The sequence below is a fragment of the Panthera uncia genome (assembly GCF_023721935.1).
Source record: "Panthera uncia isolate 11264 chromosome A3 unlocalized genomic scaffold, Puncia_PCG_1.0 HiC_scaffold_11, whole genome shotgun sequence".
Taxonomy (NCBI): domain Eukaryota; kingdom Metazoa; phylum Chordata; class Mammalia; order Carnivora; family Felidae; genus Panthera; species Panthera uncia.
In genome coordinates, this window is record NW_026057578.1 from 87,447,018 (window position 1) to 87,474,398 (window position 27,381).

The window sequence follows — 27,381 nt, forward strand, 5'->3', positions numbered from 1 at the left end:
GCCCAAAGGACCAGGGGAACAAGTAGAACCCAAAGGGAAAGGATGGAGCCAAACCTTGGAGCAGCAGGCGTTGGGAAGGAGGTGGCTTTTTCGTTGTTGAAGGACTTCCCATAAGAGGCCAGCTCAAACCACTCACAGGACCAGGAAATCCTGGACTGCCTTGCTCCTTAGGTGGTTTCTCAGCCAGTGAAAAGCCATGGTTCTGGGCAGCACATTTCCTCTCCCCGGGGGGGTCAGACATACACAGCATCTCCTTTGTTCCCTGCTGGTGCCATGGGGAGGAAGCCCAAGCAAAGCCTGATGAATCAGCCTACCATTGCAGGCTATATAACAGGGAGAGGTGGTAGGGACACCAAGTGCTGGGGCCCATGGGACCTCTGCATGTGCCCAGGACCCCCGAGCAGGGCCTGCCTTGATTGGGTCTCTCAGGTACTCCTCTCCCTTGCATCTTATTAGGTGTGAGATGGAGGAGGAGGATTCTCCTTTGAGTGAGGGATAAGGTGCCTCAGGGATGGCCAGGCCCTCCGTCCCTGTTTTCCATCCTCAGCCTGCTGTGTGGTTGCCAAAGAAGTGAACAAATGGAACAGGCCTGCAGACGAGCTCCCCGCACAGCAGCAGGCTGTGCTTTGAATAACTTTGAGTTGGGGGACAGGGGGCCTGCAACTTTCCAGTTCTCAGCACACGTGAAGTCCAGGGTGCAGGAGTCTGTCAGCCCCAGGGGCAGCTGTGCGGTAGAACACGCTGTGACCCATCGTTCCCGTCGGCAGGGGCCTGTGCAATATGTACTCCCACACATCCTTTACACACACACTAAGCTGGCAAATACAAGGTGGGGACTTGCTGGCCAAACTTCCTGCCAGCCAGGAGAGGGGAGGCCCTGTTCACTCTTCTGCCCCCAGTGCTGGTGGTGGTCAGGACTGTTGCAAGGATGTGTGGATGGGTGGGTGGAGTGGGTGAATGAACCTACTCCAGGGATCAGTTCTTTCAGCACTTTCTCCCACTCTAGCTCACTGCCCATGCACCCTGACCTCCTTTCCTGACATCCCAGTGGGTGCCCACCCAGGGAGAAATTACCCAAAGCCTTCTATTCAGAGATGGAAGCTTCCTGGGGCAGAAAAATCCCTCAGTAAGGCAGGCTCAGGCCAAGCAGGGCATCCCTTTGTGCTTTGTCCAGGAGATGGGGGGGGTGGGGGGACGGGGGCAGGGGTGGGCAGCACCTCCGGTCCTAAGGTCTCAAGCGGGAGCTGTAAAGGGTGCAGTTGGCAAGGCAGGACAGATGCACCCAGGATACCCTCATATCTTTTCCAGGTCCCTGGAGGACAGAGAAAAGTTGTGCTTCTTCCTGTGACTCCGGGGGACAAGGCTGGGGAGGTGGGAGCCAGTGGAGCCAGCCGCTCTGGAGTGGGGGATGCCACACAGCCAAGGCTTTGTGCACGACTGGACAGGGAATTGCCAACATGACACCCTTGGTATTTGGGGTCTTCAAAGGGCAAGGCCAGAATAAGCCACGGGAGGAAAAGTCATCAACAAGAGCTGGGACAGAGCTGGGTGTGGAGCCAGGGGAGCTGGACGCTGAGCCTGTGGGGTCCCTGCTCTGGAGGACTCATTACAGGGTAACCCAGGCTGGGTCTTGATGTCTAAGCCAGGCTGTGGCAGAAAGTTGGGTCACTGCAAAGGGCTGAGAAACTAGAGGAGTCCAGCCCCAGCCAGGACCAGCAACCTAATGGTTAGGGCAAAGCTGATCCTGTATAGGAGAGAAGGAAACCCTAAGATGGATTGAGGTTAATGTTTGAAAGAACTTTCCAAATGAATGTTGGCAGGACCCATAGCCTCTACACCACCGTGAGGGTTCTGAGAGTAGGAACTGGGGAGACCTGAGTCTTTGGAGCCTTAGTGCCAGAACCTGGTCTTGCTGGAACCGTGCAAGTCTGTGAAAACCTACTTGCGTTCTGTGACTTCTAAGCCAAACGGCTGTGGCTCAGGCCCCAGCACTGCCCCTAGGCTAAAGAACTCCAGCATAGCCCACAGTCCATAGGGCCAGTGGAGACTGGGGAGGGAGGCAAGTCTGATGAGGGTGCTCTTCCTCATTCTTGGCCTCATGCATCTGGTTCCCTACCAAGGCTACATCTTCAAGCAAGCTAGCCAGACAAGGAAGCAGCCCAAACCACCCTCCTGGCCTCCTCCAGACCCCAGCACAGAAGGCAGCCCAGTGACTCCCTCCCACCACAGCACTGGAGACCCAGAGGCCATTACATTGCTGCCCAAGCACCTGGAATAGAAGTTGTTTCTTGAGGACAGGAACTGCTTCTCACTGCTGATAAAATTTCCAGAGCTGGTTCCTTGCCTCGCCAGAGGCTCAGGATTGGTGGAAGGTATAGAAACATGCACCTTTTAGCTCTGAATTTAGCTCTGGTGTGCCATGGGGGTATGTGGTTGTTGGGAGGAGGGGTCTTGTTTCTACAGCAATAAAAACTAAGTTTTCTCTACTTGGCAATTTCCCCACTTTGGGAGTGGTAGTTTCAGTATCCTGGGGAAAAGTTCTAGATGAATGTTTTGCCATTCCAAGCCCATTCCGCTACCTCACTGCCCCCTGCCCCCCACTTTTGGCTGACCACATTCCCAGACGCCCAAGGCCTGTCTGTTATCCCTGGAGAATGTGGACCCAGAGCCTTGGCAGGCTGTCTGATGGGGATGCCCCACAGAGGGCTGGAACAGGGCAGGGGGAGGAAAAGAGCCCTTCTTGCCAAGTCTGAGCTGCTTTGGGGAGCCCCGTCTGGCCTGGGGACTAGCAGAGGCCCCTGACAAGGGGAGGCCTGCCCCAGCAACCCAAGCAGCCGAGGAGCCACTCAGTGATTATGGCACGTCCTCGAGGCGATGACACCGGGTGCTGGTGGTGACTCAGCTCCTTCCTGGCTGTGCCCAGAAGGCTGCTCCAGTTGGGGGTGGAGTGGGGGTCGGAGGGCAGCTTCTGTCCAAGCCCCTGCCCTGAAGAGCCAGTGCCTGACGTCAGGCCCGTTGCTCCGCTGTCCCAAGAGGAGGACAGGAAACTGTCAACCCCTCCCTGGAAGCTAGGGAAAACACAAGGCCTCCGAAGGTCTAGTCCAAATCAGGGTCCCTCTGGAGGTCCAAAGAGAGTGCCCTGGTGTGGGGCCGGCAGGGGCCCTGCCGCCCCCCACCCCGGGTTAGCAGCCGCCGTCCACCTTGATGTGCAGGATCTTAGAGAAGCCGGGCCTCCGTCGTAGGGCCTGTAGACCGAACCCTGGTTAGTTCCCCTCAGGTTGAGGCAAGTGGGGCCCTCCCATCACACACCCAGGTCACCAACCCCAGCCCAGGGATGCCACCTGGGGTTTTGGTTGGCCTAAGAGCCAACTCCTTACCTGGAGTTTTGTCACCATGTCCTCAAACAGCTTCTGGGCCTCAGGACTGCTGGGCTCTTTGAAATAATCAGCAATCCCAATCTGGACCACGATGGACTTGAGGTTCCGGCAAATGCCTGGGAAAAGGTGGGTAATAAGGTGCTGGCTCATGTTTGGCTTGGACAATGGGGCTGCTCTTCTATCGCTAATTCATGAAATCAGAACCCTACGGAGATGGTCACGTGCCAGGCATTGGGAACCACCTAGAGGAGAGCACACTGGTGGCACCCAGGGGATCAACCACACAGAATGCAGGGGAGGAGGAGGGCAAGGTCACAGAGCAGAGGCTGCAGTGAACTCTGGGATGATGAGTGGGAAGCAGCCAATTGTGCAGGGGCTCTAGGAACTTCCCTGGCAGAGGGGACAGCTGTGCCATGGCCTGGGCATCTGGAAATGAATTAAAAGGACAGAGTGGCTGAGGTGAGGCTGGTGGCTCTTCTCTGGAGCATGGAGGAGGAGACAGGCAGCAAACAAGTTGGGAGCAGAGGGCTTAAGGGACTAGATGTTGCCATGAAGTCAGTGGAGGAGGAAGAAGAAAATCAGGTGGCTGAGAAAGTTCTGGAGGTCATGATTTTAGAGGTTGAGCAGTTCTGGTGGTCAGTCCAGGGCCAGGCCATGAGGCTGATGGGGAAGGAAGAAGAGGATCCTAGAAATAATAAGAAAGTCAGGGAGCCTTCAGTGCTGACGATGTAGGTGTGACCAGGGCCTCAGGAAGGGGAGGCCTGCCCCAGCAGCCTGAGGAGCTGAGGAGCCACTCGGTGGTTACTGCAGATCCTCGGGGCGATGACACTGGGTGCCGGTGGTGACTCAATTGTGCTGGCTGTGCCCAGAAGGCTGCTCCAGTTGTGGGGGGGAGTGGGGGTCGGAGGGCAGCTCCTGTCCAAGACATTGCCCTGAAGGAGTGTGAGCAGCCTGAGCTGGACACCCATGTCCTCAGTGAAGGTGGAGGAGTGGCCAGGAGTGAAGTAGGTGGCTAGAGGGAGGTGGGCTCAGAGGAGGCATGGAGTCTACACCATGGAGAAAGGAGTCTTCACCCTGAGAATGGTCCTCACCCTCCCACCCACTCCAGAGGGTCAGCTTAGAAGAAGGGGATACAGAATCCAGAGAAGTACAGTAACTTGCCCAGTCACACAGCTAATAAGCAGTAGAGCCAAAATTGAGACCTAGGTCAGTTCAGCTCCAGAACCTGTGCTCCTAACCTGTCTGTTCTGCCTCTGCCCTTGGCCAGAGGCTCATGTGGGGCAGATGGCATTGTACAGCTCGTGTCTCCAACGTACGTAGAGCATAGGGTAATAAATGTTGAACCGAACCATTTGGACCAGATGCTGGCAAGACTTGAACGCCACACTGCCCGCAGAAGACACTTGTGGCAAAGCCAGGATTAGCGTCCTGGTTGGTCTGCCCCCAGTGCTGGCTTGCTGACTAGGAGCGACAGACAGGGAGCTGGCTATGCTACTTGCTGACGTGGCACAGTAAGTGGTGACAGTGGTAGCCCCCCTCCTGCATCCCCATCGCTCACTGTTGAAATGCAGCAGGGCCTTGGGGGTGACGGGGGTGGCCGTGAGCACCAACATCTCCAGTCCCTTCAGGCCTTCCCGGCAGACCTCAGCTGCCACCTCCTGGGTGATCTCTGACACGTGGTCCAGCTCCAGGACCTGCAGCCGCATGCAGTTTCTTGCTAGGAAGGGGGAGGAAGAGGGGAGGTCCTGCTGACAAACTCCCCAGGCTGCCTCCCGCCCAGTGCCTTGGTGTTCCTGCCACCACCCCGGCTGCAGCCCCAAACCCCCTGGGATTTCAGTGTTGCACCCACACCTGCTTCCCACCACCCTCCACCCCAGTCCCGAGGAAGGACTCACCGAGTGATGCCAGGCCCTGTACCCCACAGCCAGCGCCCCCAACCCCCAGGGCCCGAAGGTGGGGCCAACAGCGGCCGATCATCTGCAGGCAGCGGTTACTGAAGCGCGTGGGCTGCTGGCTGGAGAATGGGGCGGAGAGAAGGCTGTCAAGGAAGTTTCTGGTTGCATGACACCCCAAGCCGGCTCCTCTTTCATGCCCCGCCTTAGGCTGGGGCCCCCGCCAACCACCCAGCTGCTCCAGTTAGAAACCTGGAATCATCCCTGACTCTTCCTCCCTCACCTCCTGCCAAGACCTACAGATTTTGATTCCTGGATAACTCTTTGACCTCTCAATTCAGGCCACCATCCATATTCATCTGGATTCATCTAGAAGAATCCTACACACTGCTGACAGTGAGTCATTCATTCCTACATTCTCTCAGTCATTCAACAAATGGGCCTCAAGTGTCCACTACAGCCAACAACTGAACTAGCCCCTGGGGATACATCAGTGACAATATAAACATGGTCCCTTCCCTCAAGGAGTTGGGGGAGGGAGGGACACAGAAGGTAACCAATCTGATATAATCCTGTTTTTAAGATCTAAGATACCCCAATGGCTTCCCAAGCACTTTCTAGATGAAATGCAAAAATCTAAACCCCTTAGGCCAGACCTGCCTAACCTTGCCCCAACCTTCCTTTCCACACTCATTGCTCCCCTCTGCCCACCACCCACATCAAACTCTCTATTTCCCTGAACACTTCATCCCTCAATATTCGCCCTGGCAGCAGGTTCTCTGGCGTCTGCTTGCACTTGGAACCAGAGATATGGAAATGGGCATTCATAGCCCCTACTCAGAACTGCGAGTACAGCGTGGACTGAAACATAGAGAAATTATTGCAAAGCAAATGACAGCAGGGGTTGGGACAGGGTGCAGTAGGACTGGAGGCGGGGGAGCAGTGCCAAGTTCTGCCAGGTGTTCACGAAGGACACTGGATGCCCTGGGAGGAGTTCTGTGGAGAGAGGGCTTGGGGGACAAAGCGCAGGGACAAAAACGCCTGGTCTGAGGAACTCCAAGTAGAGCGGTGAATGATCTGGATTCTCTAAAAACCAGCTCAAACAAATGTGGCTATTTCTAGCTAGCGTTGCCTGAACACCTACTGTGGCCCCTGCAGGCCTTATGTAGACATCTCACTGGAGCCAGCTACAGTCCTCCCAAAACTGAAAGATCTCTAATACCGTCTTCACTCTGCACTTGAGAAACTAAGACATGACTGGATTGCCCAAAGTCTCACTGCCAGTAAGCCAGGGCATCACCCCATGTCTGATTTGGAAGCCCTGCTCCCAACACTTACTTACACCGACTAATGAATGTGAATCTGTCTCCCCAGTCAGCTTTTGGAATGGCTCAGATCTGCTCAGTCCTCAGCCCCAGCCCCAGCCCCACCCTGTCCCCACCTGACCCCTGCCAGGGCTCACCAAGGGTGAAGTGGCGCCACCTGGAGGGAGACAATCTCTCTGCAGCCTGCACCCAGAGCCCAAATGACCTCGTGGCCCACGGGGTCTGTGGCACTCCTGTTTAAAAGACAAAGGTGAGACCACCCACCCTAGTGGCCTTTGCTCCCTTCCCTTGGACCATAGAACTCTTGAGTCCCTTTGCCTAAGACCCTTGGGGAAAGAGTATGCAGACCCCAGGGATCCCTTTGGCCCGAGGCCAAGAGGGTGTGGACCTTGAGTCTAGTGGTGTGCACCTACCTGTAGGTGACGGCCTGCAGGGCACGGCAGTAGCAGCTGGCCAGCCAGAGTGAGCGGTCAGTGAGGATGTTGGGACAGTGGGAGATGCGCAGGATCAACAGGTTCCCCCCAGCGGCCTTCAACAGGGACTCCAGCCCTGCTTCCAGGCAGCCTCTGGGGATGGCCAAGAGGTCAGGGCACTGCCTGTGGCCACCTCCCCCTCTGGGAAGCAACCCCCAATGGAATTCTGGGTCTGCAGCCTGCAACACCCACCCGCCCACCCGCCATGGCCTCACCGGGTGCTCCGGGCGTATTCTTCCTTGCTCTCCTTCTTGCCCCGCTGCCGGGGCTTCAGGTTCTGCAGCGTCAGCGAGTGGGCCTGGGTGCACCACTGAGCCAGCATCGCCAGGAACTGCAGGGAGACAAGGGTTACCTGGGGATGAAGGGGTCTGTGCTTGCCTGCCTAGAGGCAGACCAGCCCCAAGACAGGAGGCCCCATGAGAGCATTGTGGGGAGTCAGGCTGAAGCCGGGGTATTGTAAGCGTTGCAAGGACCTGACCTTGAGGGGCCAGATTCTGCTGGGGGAAAGGTGGGTTCACGGCAGGGGCAGTGGACAGGGACAGGCACCTTGGAACAGACGCGGGCATTCTCCAGCAGCACCCGTGTCCAGACCGCGGGGTGACGAGCCACAAAGCGCCAGTCCCGGCAGACCTCGGCAGCGTGCAGCAGCGTGCGTGTGTCCAGATAGGTGAAGATGCAGAACAGGGCGGCTCGCATCTTGAGGATCTCTGGGCTGATGACCTCGTTGGAGCGTGAGGGGCTGCCCCTCTCAGCTCGCCGACCCCGCCCACTGCCTCCCTCGGGGCGGGCTGCACAGTACCAGAGGGTCAAAAGTCAGTGTGGAGGGTCAAAGGCCAGTGTGGAGGTGCGGGTGGGGAGATGGGGGGGCTAGGAGCTGCCGAAGGAACAGTCACGAAAGACTCATGCTGGAGGGCCAGTGACTTGGAGGAAGGACAAGGGGCCTCTGCTTCCCCCTCCTCTGCCACACCCTATCTCTGTACAAATTAGAAAAAGGTGACCCTTCCTCAAGCAAACTGTCTTTTTAAGATCATATATCATCACAGAGTCCAAACTCACCCCTTAGATGAATCAACTGAGTCAAGAGTGGGGAAGGGTTTGGAGGGTGAGGGTACAGATGGTTAGAAACCCAGCCTCTGTGAACAGAAGGCCAGGGTGAGGCTGCCCAGAGCACTCCCTCTACACAGCAGTCACGCATCTGATCACTAAGCCCTCTAACCTCCTGACCCTGACCCACCCACATATGCACATGGCCTTGTCCGTATACAGAAGGGGGCTCTCCCTGCTGCTCCAGGACTTCAGCCTGCAGTTAACACTCAACTACTCTCCTGTAAATGTCAACAAGCCCACCACGTGAATGGACCCCTGAGATGTGGCATCCTTGTGCAATACCCAACCTGAGCGCCCCTGTGCTGCAGCCCTGCTCTGTCACGTGAGTTCCTTGCCCAAGCTCACAGGGCACTTGTAGGGAAGTTTGTCATTCTCACTGTGGGGAGTCTGGGACAGGGGGGAAAACAGGTGTGGGAGCCCAAGGGATTTACCGCCTCAGCCCTGTGTCCCCTGAGAGGGCCCAGCACCAAGGAAAGACTGGCCTCTCTGGCCTACCCTCCCCAGGACTCACCTGAGAGCCGGCAGCTGCTCAGTGGCCCGGCCATAGCAGGCCCAGAGCGGGGGGCATCTGAGGGGCCCTCAGCCTCTGACTCCGTGGTTCGGGAGCCCACGTCCGAGACATCACCCTCCTCCCCCTCCGTGCTGTGTCGGCGGGGTCTGCGCTGCCAGTTCTGGATGGCCTGGCGCCGCAGGCCTGAGCTGCGAGGGGGCTGGGTACGCTCCGAGCCGCCGTTGGCAGCCTGGGCCCGTGTGCTCAAGCCCCCAGGGCCACTGTCCTCGGGGGCCCCCTCTTCTGGCCGGGGTAGCTCCAGACTGTCACTGTCATAGCAGCCTGAGCTCTGGGATGCAGCAGGGACACGGCTGGAGGCCCTGGGGTGGGGTGGACCAGACGGTGAGGAGCGAGGGGCACCAGGACTGCCCGAACTCCCCATGCCACCCCTACCACCGGCCAAGGGCAACCCACTCCCCCTACTTTCCAAGAGCCCCCTTCCAACAGTGTGCAAAGGCAGACATAGGTGACCCAAGGAATATGGGGAAAGGACAAGGAGCCAAGGCCTCAGATGGGCCAGCCATCCAGTGGGCCAGTGGATCTTTCCAGGGTGAGGGTGGGCTGTGGGGCGGGCCAGGCCCGAGGCTTACCCTGTGCTGGGAGAGGAGCCATGCCTTGACACGGCGTATGTGCTAGGCATGGCCGGGCCCGCGTGGTGTTCTCGCTGTGGGCCCCCAGAGCGGGAGGGAGAGGCAGGGGGCAGAGGAGGTAAAAGGGTGAGAAGGAACGGGAGAAACAGGGCACAAGATGGAGAGAAGAGAGGAGGGAGAGGAGAGAGAAGGAAAAAAGTTGGGAAAGATGGACAAATAGACAGACAGACAGCCCAGAGAGGCAGGCTCCCCAGCCCCCTCCCCACACCCACCCAGCACCCCAGACCCCGACTTGTGGCTCCCGGGCTCTCATTTGAGTGGAGACGGGCCCCTGAGAACCGGAGCGGCTGGATCACACCTCACTGGATCGCAGCCTCAGGGGCCGGCACGTCTGCCCAATCAGAGGGGCCCCTACTTCAGGCCTCGAGTCTGCTCGTGGGGAAGAGCCAAAGAAGGGAAGCATGGGGCATGACGGGGGCGGGGGGGGGGGGTGATGCCAGGCAGTGTGTGAGGTGAGGCTGCACGGGGCAGGGGCGCAAGCGGAGGGGGGAAGGCAGGCAGGCACTCACCATTCTGCCTGGACCCCGGGGCCCGGGCCCGGCACCGCTTCCCCCCGCTCCGCGGCCCAGGCTGGCGCTGGGCGTGCTGCCACAGCTGCTGCTGATGACCTGCAGCTGCCGCTCGGCCCGGTCAGCCCGCTCGAGCAGCTCCTCGATGAACTGCTGCAGGCGCAGCTTGGCGCTGGCCTCCCGCGCCGCCGTCTCCTTCAGGAACTGGTCGATCTGTACCACCTCCCTGGGCCCGGAGCAGTCTCTTACCCCCGTGCCTCGGCCTGGCCGCCCACCCACCCTCCGGAGGGGACCCTGAGCAGTGGGGAGAGACACGGGCACAGCTGCCTGTGGTCACGCGGGTGCACGCGGAACAGGCCCAGGCACAATGCCCCATAGGACAGCACACACAGAAATGCGAACATCCACCCCGAGTCACACACTCACACCCCGCTGACCCAGCCCCAACACTCCTGCCAGACACCCCTCCTCCCCACTGAAACAGTCAGTCACACTCAGTGACACTCAGAGCCACCCCCTCCCTCCAGCAATGCTCACGGGCACACAGCCACACACACTCATGTACATCCGCTCGTGTCAAGTTCACTTGCAGGCACACACACAGTCTGAGGCAGGCACAGTCCCAACGACACATTCCAACACACACACACATTTTCAGAACCATTCTCAGATGCAGAAGCCTCCGGGAAGTGCATGTACACACAGCATGCTTCAGAGTGACTTCAGGATTCACAGTTGGTCATGCATCCACTCAACATTTACTGGGCACCTTCTAGGTGTCTGGCACTGTATTAGGGACACAGCAGTGGACAAGCCTGAGAAAAATCCCTGCCCCTGTGGAGCTTACGTCACAATGGGGACAGATAAATAACATCCATCTACTTCGAAATTCTACATTTAAAGACCAGGGAAATAAGGAGAAGCCAGCAAAGAAAACCGAGGAGGAGCAGACAGGAAAAAAGAAGGACATTCCAGGAGAGTGTCCTGGATGCCAAGTGAAAAAGGGGTTTCAAGGTTATCACTGTGTCAACGCGGCTGAGACGCTGAGATGATGACTAGTGGCCTTGGCAACGTGAAGGTCGTTGGTGACACAGAGGACAGTGGTGGAGGTGGACATCTGATCAGAGTGCATTGAAGACGGAAAGTGGGGAAGGAAACTGGAGACAAGGAATATAAACAATACTTTCAAGGAGTTGTTCTGGAAGGAGAGAAAAGGGGCTGTAGCCTACGGGGGGCAGTGGGGTTAGGGCAGATGGGAGTAATGATCTTATGTCTGGATGCTTTTAGGAATGATACAGTTGACGAGGAAAGTCTGGTGATGGCAAAGGGGGAGAGCAGAACTGCGCTATGTCTTTGAGTAGGCAAAAGTAGGAAGAGGGTCTGGTGCCACAATGTAGGAGCTGGCCTTCGCTAGAGAGAGAGAAAGGGAGAGAAACAATTTTCACAGCAGGCCTGTGGTCACACTTGCATGTACTCACAGTCCCAAACACATACCTTCATGACACTCTTGGCCCCACCCACACCGTCATTACAGGCTTGTGGCCATAGATGCCATATTACAAAGCCATGGCCACACAGACACAAACACAGACACACTCAGGCCCAGTCACGGTGGTGGCAGCGGCAGTGACACACACGGGCACACCCGCCCACAGGGCCCCGCGGGCCACTCACTGCTGCTTGCGGCTCAGCTCCTGTTCCTTGTGCACCAGGTCCTGCTTGAGTGAGGCGAGCAGCTCCACACTCACGTCCACCTGGCGCGAGAGCTCGGAAGCACGCTCCTCCAGCTCCTCCTTCTCGCGCCCCAGCCGCGCACTCTCCTGTCGCGCCGTCTCCAGCTCTGCCGCCTTGCGTTCCAGCTCGGCTTGCAGCCGACCCACCTGGCCTGCGATCTTCTGCTCCACCTCTTCGCTCAGCCGCTCCAGCCGCCGGTCGACCTCCAGCTTCTCCAGCGCACGGATCTTGAGGCGCGCCAGGCCCTCCTCGTAAGCCACATCAGCGGGGGAGGGGGACGCGGGGGAGGCGGAGGCGGGCCCGGGTCCCGGCCCGGGCGGCGGCGTCGAGCAAGCCGAGGAGGCCACGGACTTGCGGGCGAACAGCTCCCCCAGCGGGATTTCGATCTCGCGCAGTGCGTACCGCGCGGCGGCTGCGGGCACGAGGCCGGGCTCAGCCAGCTCCTCGCAGGGCAGGCTGGCGGGAACCAGGTCGCCGGCGAAGTGGGCGAGGGGCGCGTGGTGGTGATGGTGGTGCAGCAGGTGCGGCGTAGCGGGCGACGGCCCGGCCGCCTGCTCCTTGCCCTGGAAGGACGTGCTCTCGAAGACCTCGCGTCGGGCGCCGGGCACCGCCAGCAGGGCGGCGGGCTCGGGCGTCAGCGGGAAGCCCGAGGCGGCGGCAGCGGCGGCGGCAGCGGCCGCGGCGCCGTCGCAGATGCTGTTGGTCTTGGAGAGGATGTAGAGCGTCTCGTACGTGTGGCTGTACTCCAGGTGCGCGCGCAGCGACGACAGGCTCCGGAAGCGCTTGTGCTCCCCGCAGCGGGGGCAGCGGTACGGCAGGTCCAGCGAGGCCATGGCCCCGCCGCCCCCGCGGCGCCTGGGCTCCACCGCGGCCGGCCCGCCGGTCAGCCGGGCGCGCTCATGGGGGGCTGCGGGCAAGCCCCCCTGCGGGGTCAGGAAGGCCCAGGGCGCTCACGGCCAGGGGAGAGGAGGCTAGAAGAGAGGGAGTAAGACTTAGGAGGGTGGTATCCCCACCCGTAAGGAAACGTACTTCCCCAGGAAACCCATGCCCATAATGGAGGGGCGAGGGGATACCAATGGCTTGACCTCCCGGAGGAGGCTGGCCTGCTCTGGTACTGGTGGGAGGGCCTGTACATGTATGAGAGTGAAGAAGAATGAGGATTCTTTAAGGGGGGGGGGGGGGGGGAGAAAGGCATTAATATTATGTATAACACTTCCAAGCTGTATTCCAACTTAAACAACCCAAATGCCCAACACCGGTAGAATGGATAAATTGTAATATATGCATAATGGAATTTTATCCAGCAATAAGAAAAGGAAGCACTGGTACATTCAACGACGTGGATGAATCCATTCAATATTATGTTGCATGAAAGGAGCCAGAGGGCGTGCATACTGGAGGATTCCATACATATGGAATTCAAGAACAGACTAAATTGATCATGACAGAAGTCAGAATAGAAGTTACTCCTGGGGACGATAAACTGAGAAGGGGCAGGAGGGAACCACATGTGATGCTGAAAATGCTCTAGATCTTGATATGAGTGGTGGTTTTACATGTGAGTACGTGTATACGTAAACAATCAAGCTGTATACGTAAGGTTAGTGTACTATATGTATTTGGCTGTATGTATGTTACCTCTGAAAACAAATCTTTGGGGCATCTGGGTGGCTCAGTTGGTTGAGCATCCCAACTCTTGATTTCGGCTCAGGTCATGATCTCCTGGTTCTTGAGGTCAAACCCCACATCGGGCTCAGTGCTGACAGCACACAGCCTGCTTGGGATTCTCTCTCTCCCTTCCCTCTCTCTCTCTGTTCCTCCCCTGCTCACGCACACACACTGCTCTCTCGCTCTCTGTCTCTCCAAATAAATAAATATACTTTAAGAAATCCGCAAAAGAAGGTGTTATTTCCACCTTGATGGAAATACCCATCAAGACAAACTATTGGTACCATGTTGCAGTGACCAAATTGTCACCTCACCTGATGATACCTGTGTGTGTGTCCCTGTTTGTTCCTGTCCTGTTTCTGTACCACATACTCCCATTCCTGCCATGCTAGGCACGTAGCTCCTTTTTCAAATTTCTTTGCTAGGTTGGTCTCCAGTAAGTGCCCCTGCCCTGCCCTTTACTCCAAGGGCCACCGTATTTGTCCTCTTCAGGCTTCTAGCACAAGACACCACCCTTCCTGGCATCCTAACCCTGCTCACTCTCAACTCCTGCTGCCCATCCTCCCTCATCTCTGGCTTCTGGTCACACCACTCCTGCCTTGTGGAATCTCTACCCTATTTGTCACTGCTCTCCTCTTCCTAACTGCCTTCAACCACCCTCTGCTGTCCCTGTGCTCCTCCGGGTCACAGACCACTGCTTATCAATCCAGTTGTCATCAAGGATCTTCCCCCACTAGTCCCACCGCTCATACTAATGACCAGTCTGTCTTTACAGGCTGCCATGAAGGTTCTCTGACCTCCTCTTCCTACTGCCTTCTGAATCTTCCTGTCTCATGATGGGAGGTCCACCTTCATATCTACCCTCTCCCCAGCAGTCTGGTTTGCTCCCATTCACTCCCAGCTTTAAGCCACTAACTCTCAGCTCTGCCTCTCTATCCTGACTTGCTCTTGACTTCCCTTTGCCTTCAGGCATTTCCACATGGATAGATGGGTGAACATCTATTCCCTTTACCAGCCCAGAACCCAGTCCTCCTGGTAAAATCATTCTGCTTTGCCCTTGGGGAACCATCCTTCCTTCCCCACTTTCTCAGTCCCTGTGGTCTGAGTGGGGGTTGATGGTCCACCCCCGACTCCAGGGGTAAGAAAGTAATATAGACCTGGCCAAACAGAGTCCTGGGATGGGCAGAGATCGCCCAAGTTGAGTCAATGAGTCATTCCTCCAGGACTTTTCTGGAACTACTGGGGAAAAGCATCCTCTTTGCATTCAGGTTTCTAAGCTGATGGGGAAGGCTAGAGCTGCAAGGGCTATCTTTGCCTCTTTGGGGAGGAACCTCCTGGGAATGAAGCCAATACAGAGAAGCAGAGCTGAGATGGACAGGTTTCTCACAGATACTGTTTGAGATTCTGGTCTGTTCAGTTGGGTGAGCCAATCAGTTCCCCTTTTTTCTTGACCATTTGGAGTTGGGTCTGTGGCACTTGCACTAGAAAGAAGTCCGAAGCCAGAAATTAGAGTGAGAAATTGAATGTTTTAAAGGAATAGGCCCTAAGGAAGAATTAGCTGAATTAAGTGGGGAAGTAAGATAGTACCAGATCCCTCCTCAGAAGTTGGTGAACCCTGCTACATAGCAGCAAAGCAGCTAATTAAACTCTTGCACTATCTCCCGAGCTCAGCTGATGTTCCTACCTGGAACTTTAGGGGACCTGTAGAAAAATGTCACCATATGGGGTGTGGCCTTTCCCATGGCCTCAGTAAGGTCCGACAAGGAAGAGACACACTCTGGCTGAAAGGGGCACATCTGAAAGCAGACAGGAAGAAAATGCCGCTTTGCCTAGAGAGGCCCTTTCTGCCTGAGGCCAGTAATCCAATATGGCTGAGAGTCAGATAATTAAGAGCCAGTTCTCTGCTTCCAGCTAAAGTCAACTCAAGCAAAGACAGGGAGGCTGGACACACAGACAGAGACAAACCTGGGCCCTCACAGGCTCTTGACTCCTCAGGCTCTCCAAGAACCCCTCCTGCTGTGCCCTCCCAGCTCAACAGAGGTTATCGTTGCTTTCATCAAAAGAGCCTTCCACTGGGATACAGCTTGAGTGAGAGAGGACAAATGAACTCTAGACTAGGGGTTTGCATTGCCCTTTGCAGAGGCCTAGCTAGAGGCAACAGAGCCATGGCTCCTGGGATGGGCAGAGCACCAAGAACTGTTGCTAAGAGACAACTCCTGCTCCTCCCCCAACACTATCACCAGGGACTTGATTCAAGAATTACAACTTCCAATGAGGTCTCTAGTTTGGTTAATGGCTCTGGGGACAACTGAATGCAAACTGACTGAAAGCTTCCTAATGATTAAGGGGATTGTATTGCCAGAAAAACCCACAAACCTGGAAAACAAAGGCCAGGGATTACTCAGCTACTAATGTTCCTCACCCCTTAAACTTGCCGTCAGTGGGAGGTGACTCCCCCCCCCCCCCCCCCGCCGCAATGCCCCTTTTTGTGTGTGGCACAGAGCATGAAGAACAATGAAGGCTCCTCGAGATGGCAGAACCATAGCAGCCAAATAGATGAGTCAGGGAACCTCATCCTTGCCAACTGGTCAAGCATGTGGACCATGCTATGGGTCTGTGACCACTGAGCATTTTTCCTCATCTCCCCTCTTGAGCTGGGAGGGTTTTGTTCTTTCAGCTATCCGATCTTTCCTCCATCATAGTCTGGCCATAAATTGAAAGACCATGAGTGGCTAGCTCAGTACCTTGCCAAACAGCCCATCACCAAGATCTTGAATTGGGTCTAGATGTGGTAAGTGGATGAGAACTTGGAACATCTCCTTCTAGAGATGGGACAAGTGTGTTTGACGTTTTGTGAGGGATAGTTGCATTATCATAAACAGAAACATTTTAAAAAATTGTACAAGTAGGGGGGGGTCTGTGTAGATCTTGTTCAGACGTGGAATGTAGAGGACATTTATTGTTTTTGCGGTTCAGCTCCAGCCCTGCTTTGTGGATGGACCCCCAGTTTTCCCTTGAGAACCATTGCCCCCACTTTGGGTGGGGCTCAGGGGGAGCACATATGACCTTAGCCTGTTCATCAGTCACAGCGATTATTCATCCTGGGCACAGTGCCCAACTTCAGGCCAATATAGCCACTCCAGGACCTGTGCTCAGCTGGTAGAATGTGAGCCTGGAGCTGCTTGTGGCCACTTCTTTTTTTTTTTTTTTTTTTTTTTAATTTTTTAATGTTTATTTATTTTTAGAGAGAGACAGAGTGTGAGCGGGGGAAGGGGCAGACAGAGAGACACACACAGAATTCAAAGCTGTGCTGAGCTGTCAGCACAGGGCCTGACACGAGGCTCAAACCCACACACTGTGAGATCATGACCTGAGCCGAACTTGGATGCTTAACTGACTGAACCACCCAGGTGCCCCTGCTTGTGGCCACTTCTATCCTCCTTGGGCAAGAAGAACAACAAGGCTCCTGATGACCTCCCTTGAGCATCCAGATCCAGATCTGCCTAAAACTTTAATCCGGGACTTGTCAATTGTGTGAGGCAACAAATTTTTTTGTAGCCTAAATCATCTGAGTCAGTGGCCAGTCACTAGTAATGAAGCTCTAGATTAACACAGTGACCCACAGTGTAAAAAGCAAACCTTGGACTTCCCCTCACCCACTCCCCAGCGTCCATCCCTGTTCTCTTCAACAGTGCCACTGTCCTCCCAGTCATACCACACCACTGGCCATCTTGACTTTGCTCTCTGCTAACCATCAAGACCTGCTCATTTTCTCCATCAGTTCTCTTCTGCCCTGTGCTCTTCCTCACACCCAGACTGCTGGCCCAGGCTTCAGCTCAGAGCTCTATCTCGTCCCATATTAGGCACCAGATTCCTCTGTCTACCGAGAACTCATGCTCCTTCAATGGCTCCCAGCATCTACCAACTGCAGCCAAACTCAGCTTCACCTTTGGCCTCGCTGTACTCTCTCTTTTTTAAGTTTATTTATTCATTTTGAGGGAGAGAGGGGGAGAGAGAGAATCCAAAGCAGGCTCCGCACTGCGGAGCCCGATATGGGGTTCGAACTCACGAACCACGAGATCGTGACCTGAGCAGAAATCAAGAGTCAGAGGTTTAACCTACTGAGCCACCCAGGCGCCCCCTGGCCTCACTTTACTCTTGCCAATTTGAGAGCGAAAAGTGGCCTGGCTGTTTTGCTTGCATTTCTCTGATTATTATGGCTGGATATTTTTTTTCCCACATATTGAGCAGTCATTTATATTTCTTTGGTGACTTGCTTATGTACTATTCTTTGCTCATTTTTATACTGAACGTTCATATTTTCTTACTGATTTGCAAAGGCTTTTTATAATGTTGATCCCTTGTCATTTATATACTACGAATGTTTTACTCAAGTCTGTCAATTGGCTCGTTTACAGTCTTTACTGATATAATAAAGCTTATAGTTGGCTTCAGTAAAAATCCTTAGCATTTCTGATTTTGTTATCATGCTTAGGAAGTCCAGCCTTACTGAAGATTTTATAAACAGTTATATATGTTTTCCTTTCATACTTTGTGTAATTACCTTTTTCTTAAAAGTCTAGAACAATTTTTTAAAATTAAGGGCCTTAGGGGCGCCTGGGTGGCTCTGTCGGTTAAGCGTCCGACTTCAGCTCAGGTCACGATCTCACGGCTCGTGAGTTCGAGCCCCACATCGGGCTCTGTGCTGACAGCTTGGAACCTGGAGCCTGCTTCAAATTCTGTGACTCCCTCACTCTCTGCCCCTCCCCCGCTCACACTCTGTCTCTGTCTCTCTCAAAAATAAATAAAAAATGTTAAAAAAAATTGTTTTTAATTAAGGGCCTTAAACAAATAATCATCCATAAACTGACAATGACTTGGTAGCATACACATACTTCAGGCTGTATGGTTTCCTTTTATACAATGGAGTTTTAAATCCATCTAAAAATTTTCGGTATGCATGGTGAGACAAGGATTAAAACAAAACAAAACAAAACACTCCCTCTCTCTCTGCCCCTCCCCAGCTTGTACTCTGTCTTTCTCTCAAAAAATAAATAAAACATTAAAAAATTTTTAAAAGACACAACTTTTTGTTATGGACATCTTCACATATATTCAAAAATACAATATGAAGATAAACTATGTTATATACCCATCAACCAACTTCAACAGTTACCAACTCATGACGCTTCTGTTTTATCTGTATACCTGCTCCCCTGCTTTGTACTTCCCCCACCCCCACCACTAGATAATTTTGAGCAAATCCAAATTTTATTTTACCCAAAAACAACTTAGTTATCTATAAGCCAAGGACTTAAATTAAAAAAAAAAAAAAAACTTAGCAGGTGCCTGGGTGGCTCAGTCAGTTAAGCATCCTACTTCGGCTCAGGTCATGATCTTATGGTTCACAGGTTCGAGCCCTGCATCAGGCTCTGTGCTGACGGCTCAAAGCCTGGAGCCTGCTTCAGATTCTGTGTCTCCCTCTCTCTCTCTGCCCCTCCCCCACTCACGCTCTGTCTCTGTCTCTCTCTCTCTCTCTTAAAAATAAATAAACAAAAAATTTTTTTTTTAAATACTTAGTCACTGTTCTAACATCACCATCGTTTAGGTATATTAACATCAAAATCATTATCATCCATCACCGTTATCATTAGGTATATTAACACCAAAAAAGTAGCCTTGAGAGGGAAATCCAGAAGAGAGTTTTCTGAACAGACCAACAAAATAAATAGTCTTGTGGCAAATCTATTCAAAGTGCAAAAAAGAAAGAAAGAAAACAAATACATAACACTGTGAATGAGAAAAGGGATATAACCACTGACACAGAGATTTTTTTTCAATTACTAAAATGCCACCAGGTACAATTCTTGGCCCAAATTGTTGAAAATCTGGATGAACTGAATATTTTTCTAGGAAAATATAAATTATCAAAATTGACTCAAGAAGAAGTAGAAAACCTGAATGGATTAATAACTATAGATAAAATTGAAGAAGTTGGCAAAGTGACCAGAGATGTTATAAATAGAATTCAGTTCACACACACACACACAACTGTTCAGGAACAGGGTTATTCCGTGATGTATGGTCAGCTTGGTATCAGGGCACCCATGGGTACCTGCCCATCCCAACTAAGTGCTGAGCCCTCCAGTGGGGGCACTTTCAGAGATCAGAACTGGCCAACCTGTTCCGTCCCCTCCCCATATACTTTTGAAGCATCCTTTTCCTACACAGCACCCTGCTAGCCAGGCTCTGACAAAGGGGAAAGTCTGGGGGTGCAGGCCTATGTGTGGACGTGCAAGGTAGAAGTAGGAAGGGACTTCTTGGGTCCAGGTGGCTCTTCCCCTGAGGCCAGCCTGCCCCACAGTTTCCCTCCATATGCTGGAGCTGAGGAAGGACTATGAATCATTCTTAGGAATATTTTTGCCTAGATGTATGTACTCCCTCAGCATGAGCATAAGCTTTGCCTGGATGCAGGCAAGAAGGTGATGGAGGCAGGGGGAGGTAGAAGAGGAAGAAAAAGAAAAATAGAAGTGTTGCCTGTTCAAATTGTATCACAGTCCTGTATTAGGAGTATCATGACAGAACAGTTGGAGATTTTCCTTTGCATTCTAGTCTCCTCAAATCAGCAACCTCTGCGTTCCTAAGACCTGCCTCCTTTTTCAGCCTGGCCCTGCCCCTTGCCCCCATTCCCAGGACCTGTTATGCTCCTGCCATCTTTCTGAAATGCCTATCTCAAGTCTACTTTCTTTCAAATCCAGCTGAAGGTTTGCATTAGGTAGAAGGATTCTACAGGATGAACCACAGGATCTTTTTTTTTTTTTTAAGGCTTTCAGGTGTGTGAATCTCATCTCCTCAAACAAGACCAACCATTTCAAGATGTGTGTCTTCTCTGGCTCCTGTCTACTGTCACATTCTCACTGACTCTGACAGAAACACAGATTATCTTGCATTTTCATGGCTTCCACTACCATGTAATCATTGAGAATTCTTGCAGTGGATATTAGTATTTTTATCTGCTCAGCAAGTCTTCTTCACCTTCCGGTAATACATCTCATTCTTTCTTTGGTAAGCTGGCCCTCCCCATTCCATGTGGTTCTGACAGGGCTGCATGACCCAGGCCTAGCCAATCATGTCAACCATGGTGCCCCCATCTCCTTGGCCACAATGAACGACCCAGGAATGGACACATTCCTCAAGCTGAGCCAACAGAGCCATTCACTGGGAATATAAATGAAAGACTGAGGAGTCTCTTATTCCTCTGGAATTACATATTAGGATGCTAAAGCTATCTATGGCCTTGTGTAACCCCCACCTACTACATGGAGAAAGCCCATGCATGGCGGGGGAAAAATATGGCCACACTCAGAGCGCAGCTGAGCTAAAAGCTAGAAAGAGTCCTCACCACATTTTTGAGAACCCAGGTACAGTCATACCCCAAACACACCCATCCCCCTTCTTTCCAGTTACATGAGTTGGTACATATCCCTTTTTGCAAAAAAATAATTTGAGTGGGATTTCTGTCACTTGTAATCAAAAGTCCTAATAATCTCGCAGATCTGTATTTCTAGCCTGGCATTCTCTCCTGAGCTCTATTAAAACATGAATTCATTCAGTGTATGTTTACTGAATACCTGCTCTGGGCCATGAATTTTATCAGGTGCTGTGCTAGGTATGCTGAGGACATCTTGAGATCTTGCCTTCAAACAGCTTGGGGTTCCCTGGGACAGACTAAGTAAGGTATTAGATGATACAGCAATAAAATAAATGCTGTGCAAGAGGCTAGCATGGGATTCTACACTCAACTTAGCTTGAGGAATTGGGGAACCCCCAGAGGCAGTAGCATCGAAATGACTGGAAGAGTCGAGTCAGGTGAGGAAGTGTAATTATGAGATTGGGGGAGGAGAAGGAAGGCATTCTGAGCAGTGGAAACAGGATGCGCAAAGGCAAAAAAGAACATCTCTCTCTGGGAACTAAACCCTAAGCTCTGTCTCAATCACTGCTACTTCCCCAGCACTTCCAACACTGCCTGGCATGGGGCAGGTGCTTGGGTAAGTGTTTGTGGAATGAAGGAAGGGCAAGGACTTAATCAGATATACAGTTTAGAAAATGGACTACTGAGGGCCAAGGTCAAGCAGAAGGCTGTTGGAGGCAGAAATTGTTAGCCAAGGTAGCAGGAGTGCAATGAGGACAAGGATGGATACAGGAGCAACACAGGAAGGAGAGTCAAGAAGGCTTGGTGACAGAATGATTGTGGCTCATACTAAAGGGAAGAGTCAAAGATCAAGCTCAGGTTTGGGTTTTGAGCATGTAGATAAATGGGGCTGTGGTTAAGGTAGGAGGGAAAGTGAAGGAAAGCAGGTTTGGGGGAGAGACGAGCCTGGTTGTAAATTCCATGAGTTTGAGGTTCCAGAAGGCCTTGGAAATAGAGATAGTCATTGATACACAGTTTGCGATATGGAGCCAAAAATATAGGTCTGGCAACTTAAGCATAAAAGTGGATGAGTGTAGGACCAGGGAGAGGGTGCAGAGAGAGGAGAGCAGGGTAATAAAGGTGGACCCTCAGAAAAGCAGGGGAGGGAGAAGAACCAAGAAGTTTCTAAGAACCAGAAGCAGCAATGGGAATTCTGGTAGGAAACCTTTTGGAAGAGAGGATGTCAAGGAGGGAAGAAGTGGGCAGTAGTGTAAATGACAGTGTAAACAACAGGAGTTGATGACACAAGTCAGAGCAGAGGTGGCAAGGGTCCACTGGGGACTTCAGGGAAGACCTCTTTGATGAGCCCAGCTGATGGGGGCTGAGGGGAGAGTGAGGTGGAGACAGTGAGTACATACAGGAAGCTCAACTATGAAGGGGAAGAAGCAGCATGGGAGATTCCAGAAGAAATTTTTAAGATGAGAGACACCAGAACATATTTAAATGCTTCTTAGAGATAACCTAATTCTAATCTCTACTATCACTTCCACTAGCATGAGGCATACATAACCCATGCCTTAGACCTGACATTTATAGCAATCTTTTTTTTTTTTTTAAGTGCTCCTTAGAAGCAGCCTGTAGAGAGGGAGACGATGAAAGGGTGGTATTTTAATGTAGGTGGCTCAGAGCTTAATGTGGCTAATAGTGTACTCACAATACATGATTCCTTCAAGCCCACATCTTTCTCCTGTTTCCCATCTTGACCAACATCTTCATTATCTACTCAGCACCCTGGATGCAACCCCCAAGGCACCTCTGCATTCTCAAAGTCCTCTTCAGACCTCATCAGTCACCGGTTTTTGTCCTACTGCCTTCTAGATATTTGATTCTTATTTCCTCTAGTCCCTCCCCCAGACCATAATTATCCGCTTCTATCTGGTCTGTTGATACTGTTTCTAACTGAAGTCTCTAACTCCTCCTGCTTTTTCTGAAAATACCAATCCAGTCGTGTCACTCTTCCAAAATAAATCTCTGAGGGCAGGCCATTTTCTGGGAGGTAAAGTCCACCCTGCTTTGACTGCCCTCAAGCCTGGCCAGGACCAGACCACCAGACAGCCTTGCCAGCCTAGCTTTTGTGTCCTGCTTCCCATGTGCATCCTTAATGAGCCCTGCAGGGCTCAGTTTCACTGAGAAGTGCCATGTGCTGTCACACCCTCAAATCTTGGCTCATGCTGGTCCCTCTTCCTGGGACTCCCTGCACCAAATGGTGAATTCTGCAGGGCCACGTCAAATGCTACCCCTTCCATGAAGCCTTCCTTGACCCCCTCCTTCAGCTCAAATCACATCACAGCGTGAATCACTCCTTACCACAGCTCTTCACATACGGTAACAGGTGTCACATGCTGGATGGTCATGGACTTGTTTGCACATCAGATCCCACCCTACTCGTACAGTGGAAGGCAAGGACAATGCAAATGATTCACTCTCACACCTTTCTCACCCACAGCAGACATCAGTATATCATTCTTGGAGGAATCACACTGAATAATGGATGAACTGATTGATTTCATGTAACCAAAGTGATTTCTATCACTCATTATCATGGAACTGGATGAATCTGGTTATAATTAAGTCCATCTAAGAATCACCTGGAATTACAAGTGCTTCCCTGGTTCGGCTTACGTCCCACCCACTGGGAAGTAAGAACTTGCTGTGTCTTCTTGCCTCTGTCACTCTAACAGAGCTCCAAGGCTTAGGGCTTCTGTGCTTCATTCTGTTTTATCCACCCGACAAAAAGATATCAAACACAAGGGCCATGCCAGCCACTGGGAGACACAGGGATGAATAAGACAGTCAAGCCCTCAAGATGCTTACAGTCTAATAATCTAAACAGTGAACATTTACCTACTAACTATTCTGATCAGATACCATGCTTCTCATTTAGTCTTCATGACAGTGCTGCCACATAGGTGGTATTGTCTCTATTTTAGGAGGAAAATGAGGCTCAGAGTGGCCAAATCACTTGCCCAAGGCCGGGAAGTGACTGTAATAGACTTTGCTCTGATGGCCTCCCTGGAACCATGCTTCCAGGATTCTTGCCCTTATGTTGTGCCCTCCCACACTGACTCAAAAGTTGGCCATGTAGTAGCAGAGGTTTGATAAGCAATTGTACCTTAGAGCTTATAACCTCTTACAGTATTTCCTCTAGGGATACAGCTGCCATAAAAAACAAACAAACAAACAACAACAAAAAAAAAAACTCTGGCTGAATTACTGAATGATTAGATTATCGTATGTAGAGAGACCCTGAAGGATGAAAGACCACCTTGATGTTCCTTTCCAGCCAGTCCCTCAACTGAATGCTGCTGAGAGGTGCCAAGTGAACCCACAGCCACGGCCATAGTCATGGCCAACACACAGACCATGAAAAATAATAAAGCATTATTGTTTTAAGCCCCTACATTTTGAGGTGGTTTGTTGCACCACTGAATAATTGAAACAGTTACAAGTCAGGATCTGACTTGTAAGTCTACCTGATCAAGTACTACCTGATTTCAAAACCCGTACTAAGAGTATAGCAACATATGTTACTTCTAATTGGGAGGGGAATGTTGCACCAACTCTACAATATTCACGGTAAATATTTGTTGATTGAATGAAGGGAGTGGGGGCACTTCCATAGAGGCAGGAAAGTCCAGGGAATTCAAAGGCAGGATGGCAATTACCTTTCAACAACTACCACCCCCTGCCAGCTACAAATATTCCAAAAACAAAAATATACTAGGCATCCCTAAATCTAGAAACATTTGTGTGGACATCACCAAACTTCCTCTCTGTCTCTTTTTCTGTTAAATTCAGATCAGGCAAAATTGAGAAGTTAGCAGAGTTTGATTTTTGATGGTCACCCACCCTGCCCTCGACTCCCCCAACATGTCTCTGGCACCTCCTCTACCCTCTCACTTGGCCCTCTAGGCCCAAGAGCTCTTTCTCCCTCTTTCCATCTAAAATCCACATGCAGAGGAGGGGAAGAGGATTTGGATGTTAATAGATGGCTTTACAGGCCAAAGAAATGAAGCCTTAAGTTCAGTGCTTTCAGGAGACATCTGCCAGCAGGTGGAGGAGGTGTTCTAAGGATGGGGAGGCAGCTGGAAGTGTCCCTGTGAATGGAGAATAAAGGAATGCCCCCCCCTCCAAATCCCTCCAAATCCCCAAGAAGGAGGGGGTTGTGGCTCTCCACACCTGGGGCTGTGGTCCCCACTTGTGTACCTCCCAGGGCAATCACTATAGTCTAGTGAAGACCCACAGGGGTCAATGCATCCAGTCCCCTGCTTCCCGGCAGCCCTGACACTGCCTTTTCTGTTCTAAGCTCCCCTTCCCTCTTGTGCTCCTGCAAACATGCACACACCTCCCAAGGTCACACACACATGGCTCCAGCACCTGGATCCCACACCTGGAAAACCATCGGGGCCCCTCACAGCACACTCGACCTAAGGAGAGCAGGCCCCACTCCCGCTCCCAGGCACACCATGGCAAGTGCATACAGGCGCCGTGCCACACACTCACATGCAAAGCAATGCAGTGGGGCGCGCACATCCAGATCACTGTGGGTAGTCACCAGCGGAGGCACTGGGATATGAGGAGACAGAAACATGCGTGCACACACATGCACACCTCCAGATCATCCTGACTATCACACGTGCACGCCGGCACGCACACAGACACCCAAAGCCTCCCACCCTCAGACACCCGCACAGGTGCCCAGCCAGGCCTCAACACCAAGCCCCTCCCCCACCCTTTTTCAGAAGCAGGTGAAGAGGGCTGGGTTTGAGGGCGCTCCCCTTCCTCCCTCCCTCTGGCCCTGCTCTCCAAGGTCCAGAGTCCCAGAGGGGTCTGGAGCCCGCCCCCGCCCCCCAACCTGGCGCGGGGAGCAACTGGCGAGAAGCCGGGGGGATGGGAAGCCTGGTCTCAAAACGTTCTGATTTTAATTCCTTAAATTAACCCCTTCCTTGCCTCTGGCCTGGCCTGCCCAGAATCCCTCCCTGTCCGGCAGCCTCGGGGGCCTCCCGAGGGCTGTGGGGGAGAAGGAAGAGGAGGAGGAGGCAGCGGCTGGGGTCCTCCCTGCCTTCTCTCTCCAGGAGCGGTCCCGCAGCGCGCCCATGACTCGCCCTTACCTCCTCCACCCCGCGGCGAGGCCAGGCCCCGCGGCCCTCGGCTGGGGGTGCACAGGCAGCCCCCGCGTGCCGTGTCCAGATGCAGGGCCGCCCTGGGGCCTCGGATCTCGTTCCCCTCCGCAGCCTCGGGTGGCCGCCGCGGCTTGCGCCCCCGCCTCCCTCCCGGGGCGGGGGCGGCCGAGCCTCCCAGCCAGTCGCAGCGGGAGGGGCACACAAACCGGGTGGGGGAAGGATGGAGGAGGAGGTGGGAGGAGGAGGGGGCTCGCGGCCGGAGGAAAGGAACAGAAGGGGGAGGGAGGCAGCGAGGAGGTGGGGCGGAGTCGGCCCCTCCTTCGGGGCGGGCTCTCCTGCGAGATGGGGAGCGGCAGATGCCGCCAGAAGCGGCTGCGCCGGGACCCCACGTTTTCCGCTGAAGGTGGCTTCGATGGGGGAGGGGTCCGCGGCGCCGCCCTGGGGGTGCAGGGATCGCTTGGCCGAGCCCTTCCTTGGTCCCGGTCTTCCAGGCTCCCGGCACCGCCCAGTGCACTCTCCCTGCCCCAGGCACCTCTTCTGCCCACCTTTAATTCAAACCGCTCCGCCCTAGCCCTACCACTCCGGCTTGGGCCTGCTCCCACCCGGGGCAGATCCCGGGCGTAGGGGGGCGGTTCTGTGGGTCAGGAAGAGGGCGGGTACGCTGCAATGCTCCTAGGATATGCGCCACGGTCACTAAGCAGCCTCGTGGGCCGCGCCCTAGGTTGTGCACCCGGCGACCTCCGGCCAGATGCGTGGTCTCGGCGGCGATTGCTTGAGCCAATCTCCTCTGGGCATCCCTAGGGAACCAGGAAAGCTTCGAGTGGCTGCTTTCCCAGGACCCAATTTTGCCCTTGAGGATGCCATCGAGGAGCACCTGTCCCCATCACAAATCCCATCCCGGACCTAGAGGAGGAAAAAAGAGGCGGTGGTCTGTAGCCCTGGTTCCTTCCCACCCACTCCACCCCATCCCCCTAACCCCCCACCTCCCACCCCCGCTTCGAACTTGGTTAGGAGAGAAGCCCGACTCCCTAGGCCTGGAGCATCTGGAGGGCCTGGCCCTTGGCTTAAGGCCTATCCAGCCGAAGTAGAAACAATCTGGCTGTTCCAGGCTTGGAGGAAGTCCACAGGGCTGCAGTGGGGCCTGAGAAATCAGACATGGTGTTGGGGCTATCAAGCCCAGGGCGAGCTGGGCTTTAGAAGAGGAGAAGGACAGATGGAATTTCAGGCTAGGGGCAGTACTTGGGCAAAGGCACAGAGCCGAGCTTGGGCAGGGTTGAGCACCAGGGCTAAGAGGGGCAGTCTGGCTGCAACAGCCAGCAGGAATCCAGCATAGCCCCAGGATTCTCCAATAGAGGCTGATGGGGACTTTCCTTGACCCCCTCCTACTCCTGCTCTGGCAAAGGCATTGGGCATTTAGTATCAGGAAAGATAATTTGTAAACTTGTCTGGTGGCTTTTGGGGATAGGCAAATTTAAGAAAGACAGGCTGAATAGTGGCCAATC

At 53.3% G+C, this 27,381-nt stretch overlaps 1 protein-coding gene across 1 annotated transcript; it reads right to left on the minus strand.

Moving 5' to 3' along the window:
- Positions 1-2,275: 2,275 nt before the first annotated feature.
- FBXO41 (F-box protein 41) lies at positions 2,276-12,450 on the minus strand. Its single transcript, XM_049651701.1, has 12 exons — positions 11,558-12,450; positions 9,884-10,109; positions 9,315-9,388; positions 8,686-9,044; positions 7,614-7,855; positions 7,283-7,398; positions 7,008-7,160; positions 6,732-6,827; positions 5,273-5,391; positions 4,936-5,094; positions 3,378-3,493; positions 2,276-3,245 (listed from the first exon to the last, which is right to left on the minus strand). The coding sequence occupies exons 1-12, from the start codon at positions 12,448-12,450 to the stop codon at positions 3,183-3,185; spliced, it is 2,616 nt and encodes an 871-aa protein (XP_049507658.1). The 3' UTR covers positions 2,276-3,182.
- Between the last annotated feature and the right edge of the window lie 14,931 nt (positions 12,451-27,381).

Bases quoted from the DNA above. Each gene is read 5' to 3' on its own strand.
- FBXO41 (XM_049651701.1), bottom strand. From the start codon at position 12,450: ATGGCCTCGCTGGACCTGCCGTACCGCTGCCCCCGCTGCGGGGAGCAC. The intron at 5,392-6,731 runs GTGAGCCCTGGC...CCCATTCTCCAG, and splicing joins GTGGCGCCACTTCACCCTTG to CCAGCAGCCCACGCGCTTCA. The intron at 3,246-3,377 runs GTAAGGAGTTGG...TTCGGTCTACAG, and splicing joins ACATGGTGACAAAACTCCAG to GCCCTACGACGGAGGCCCGG.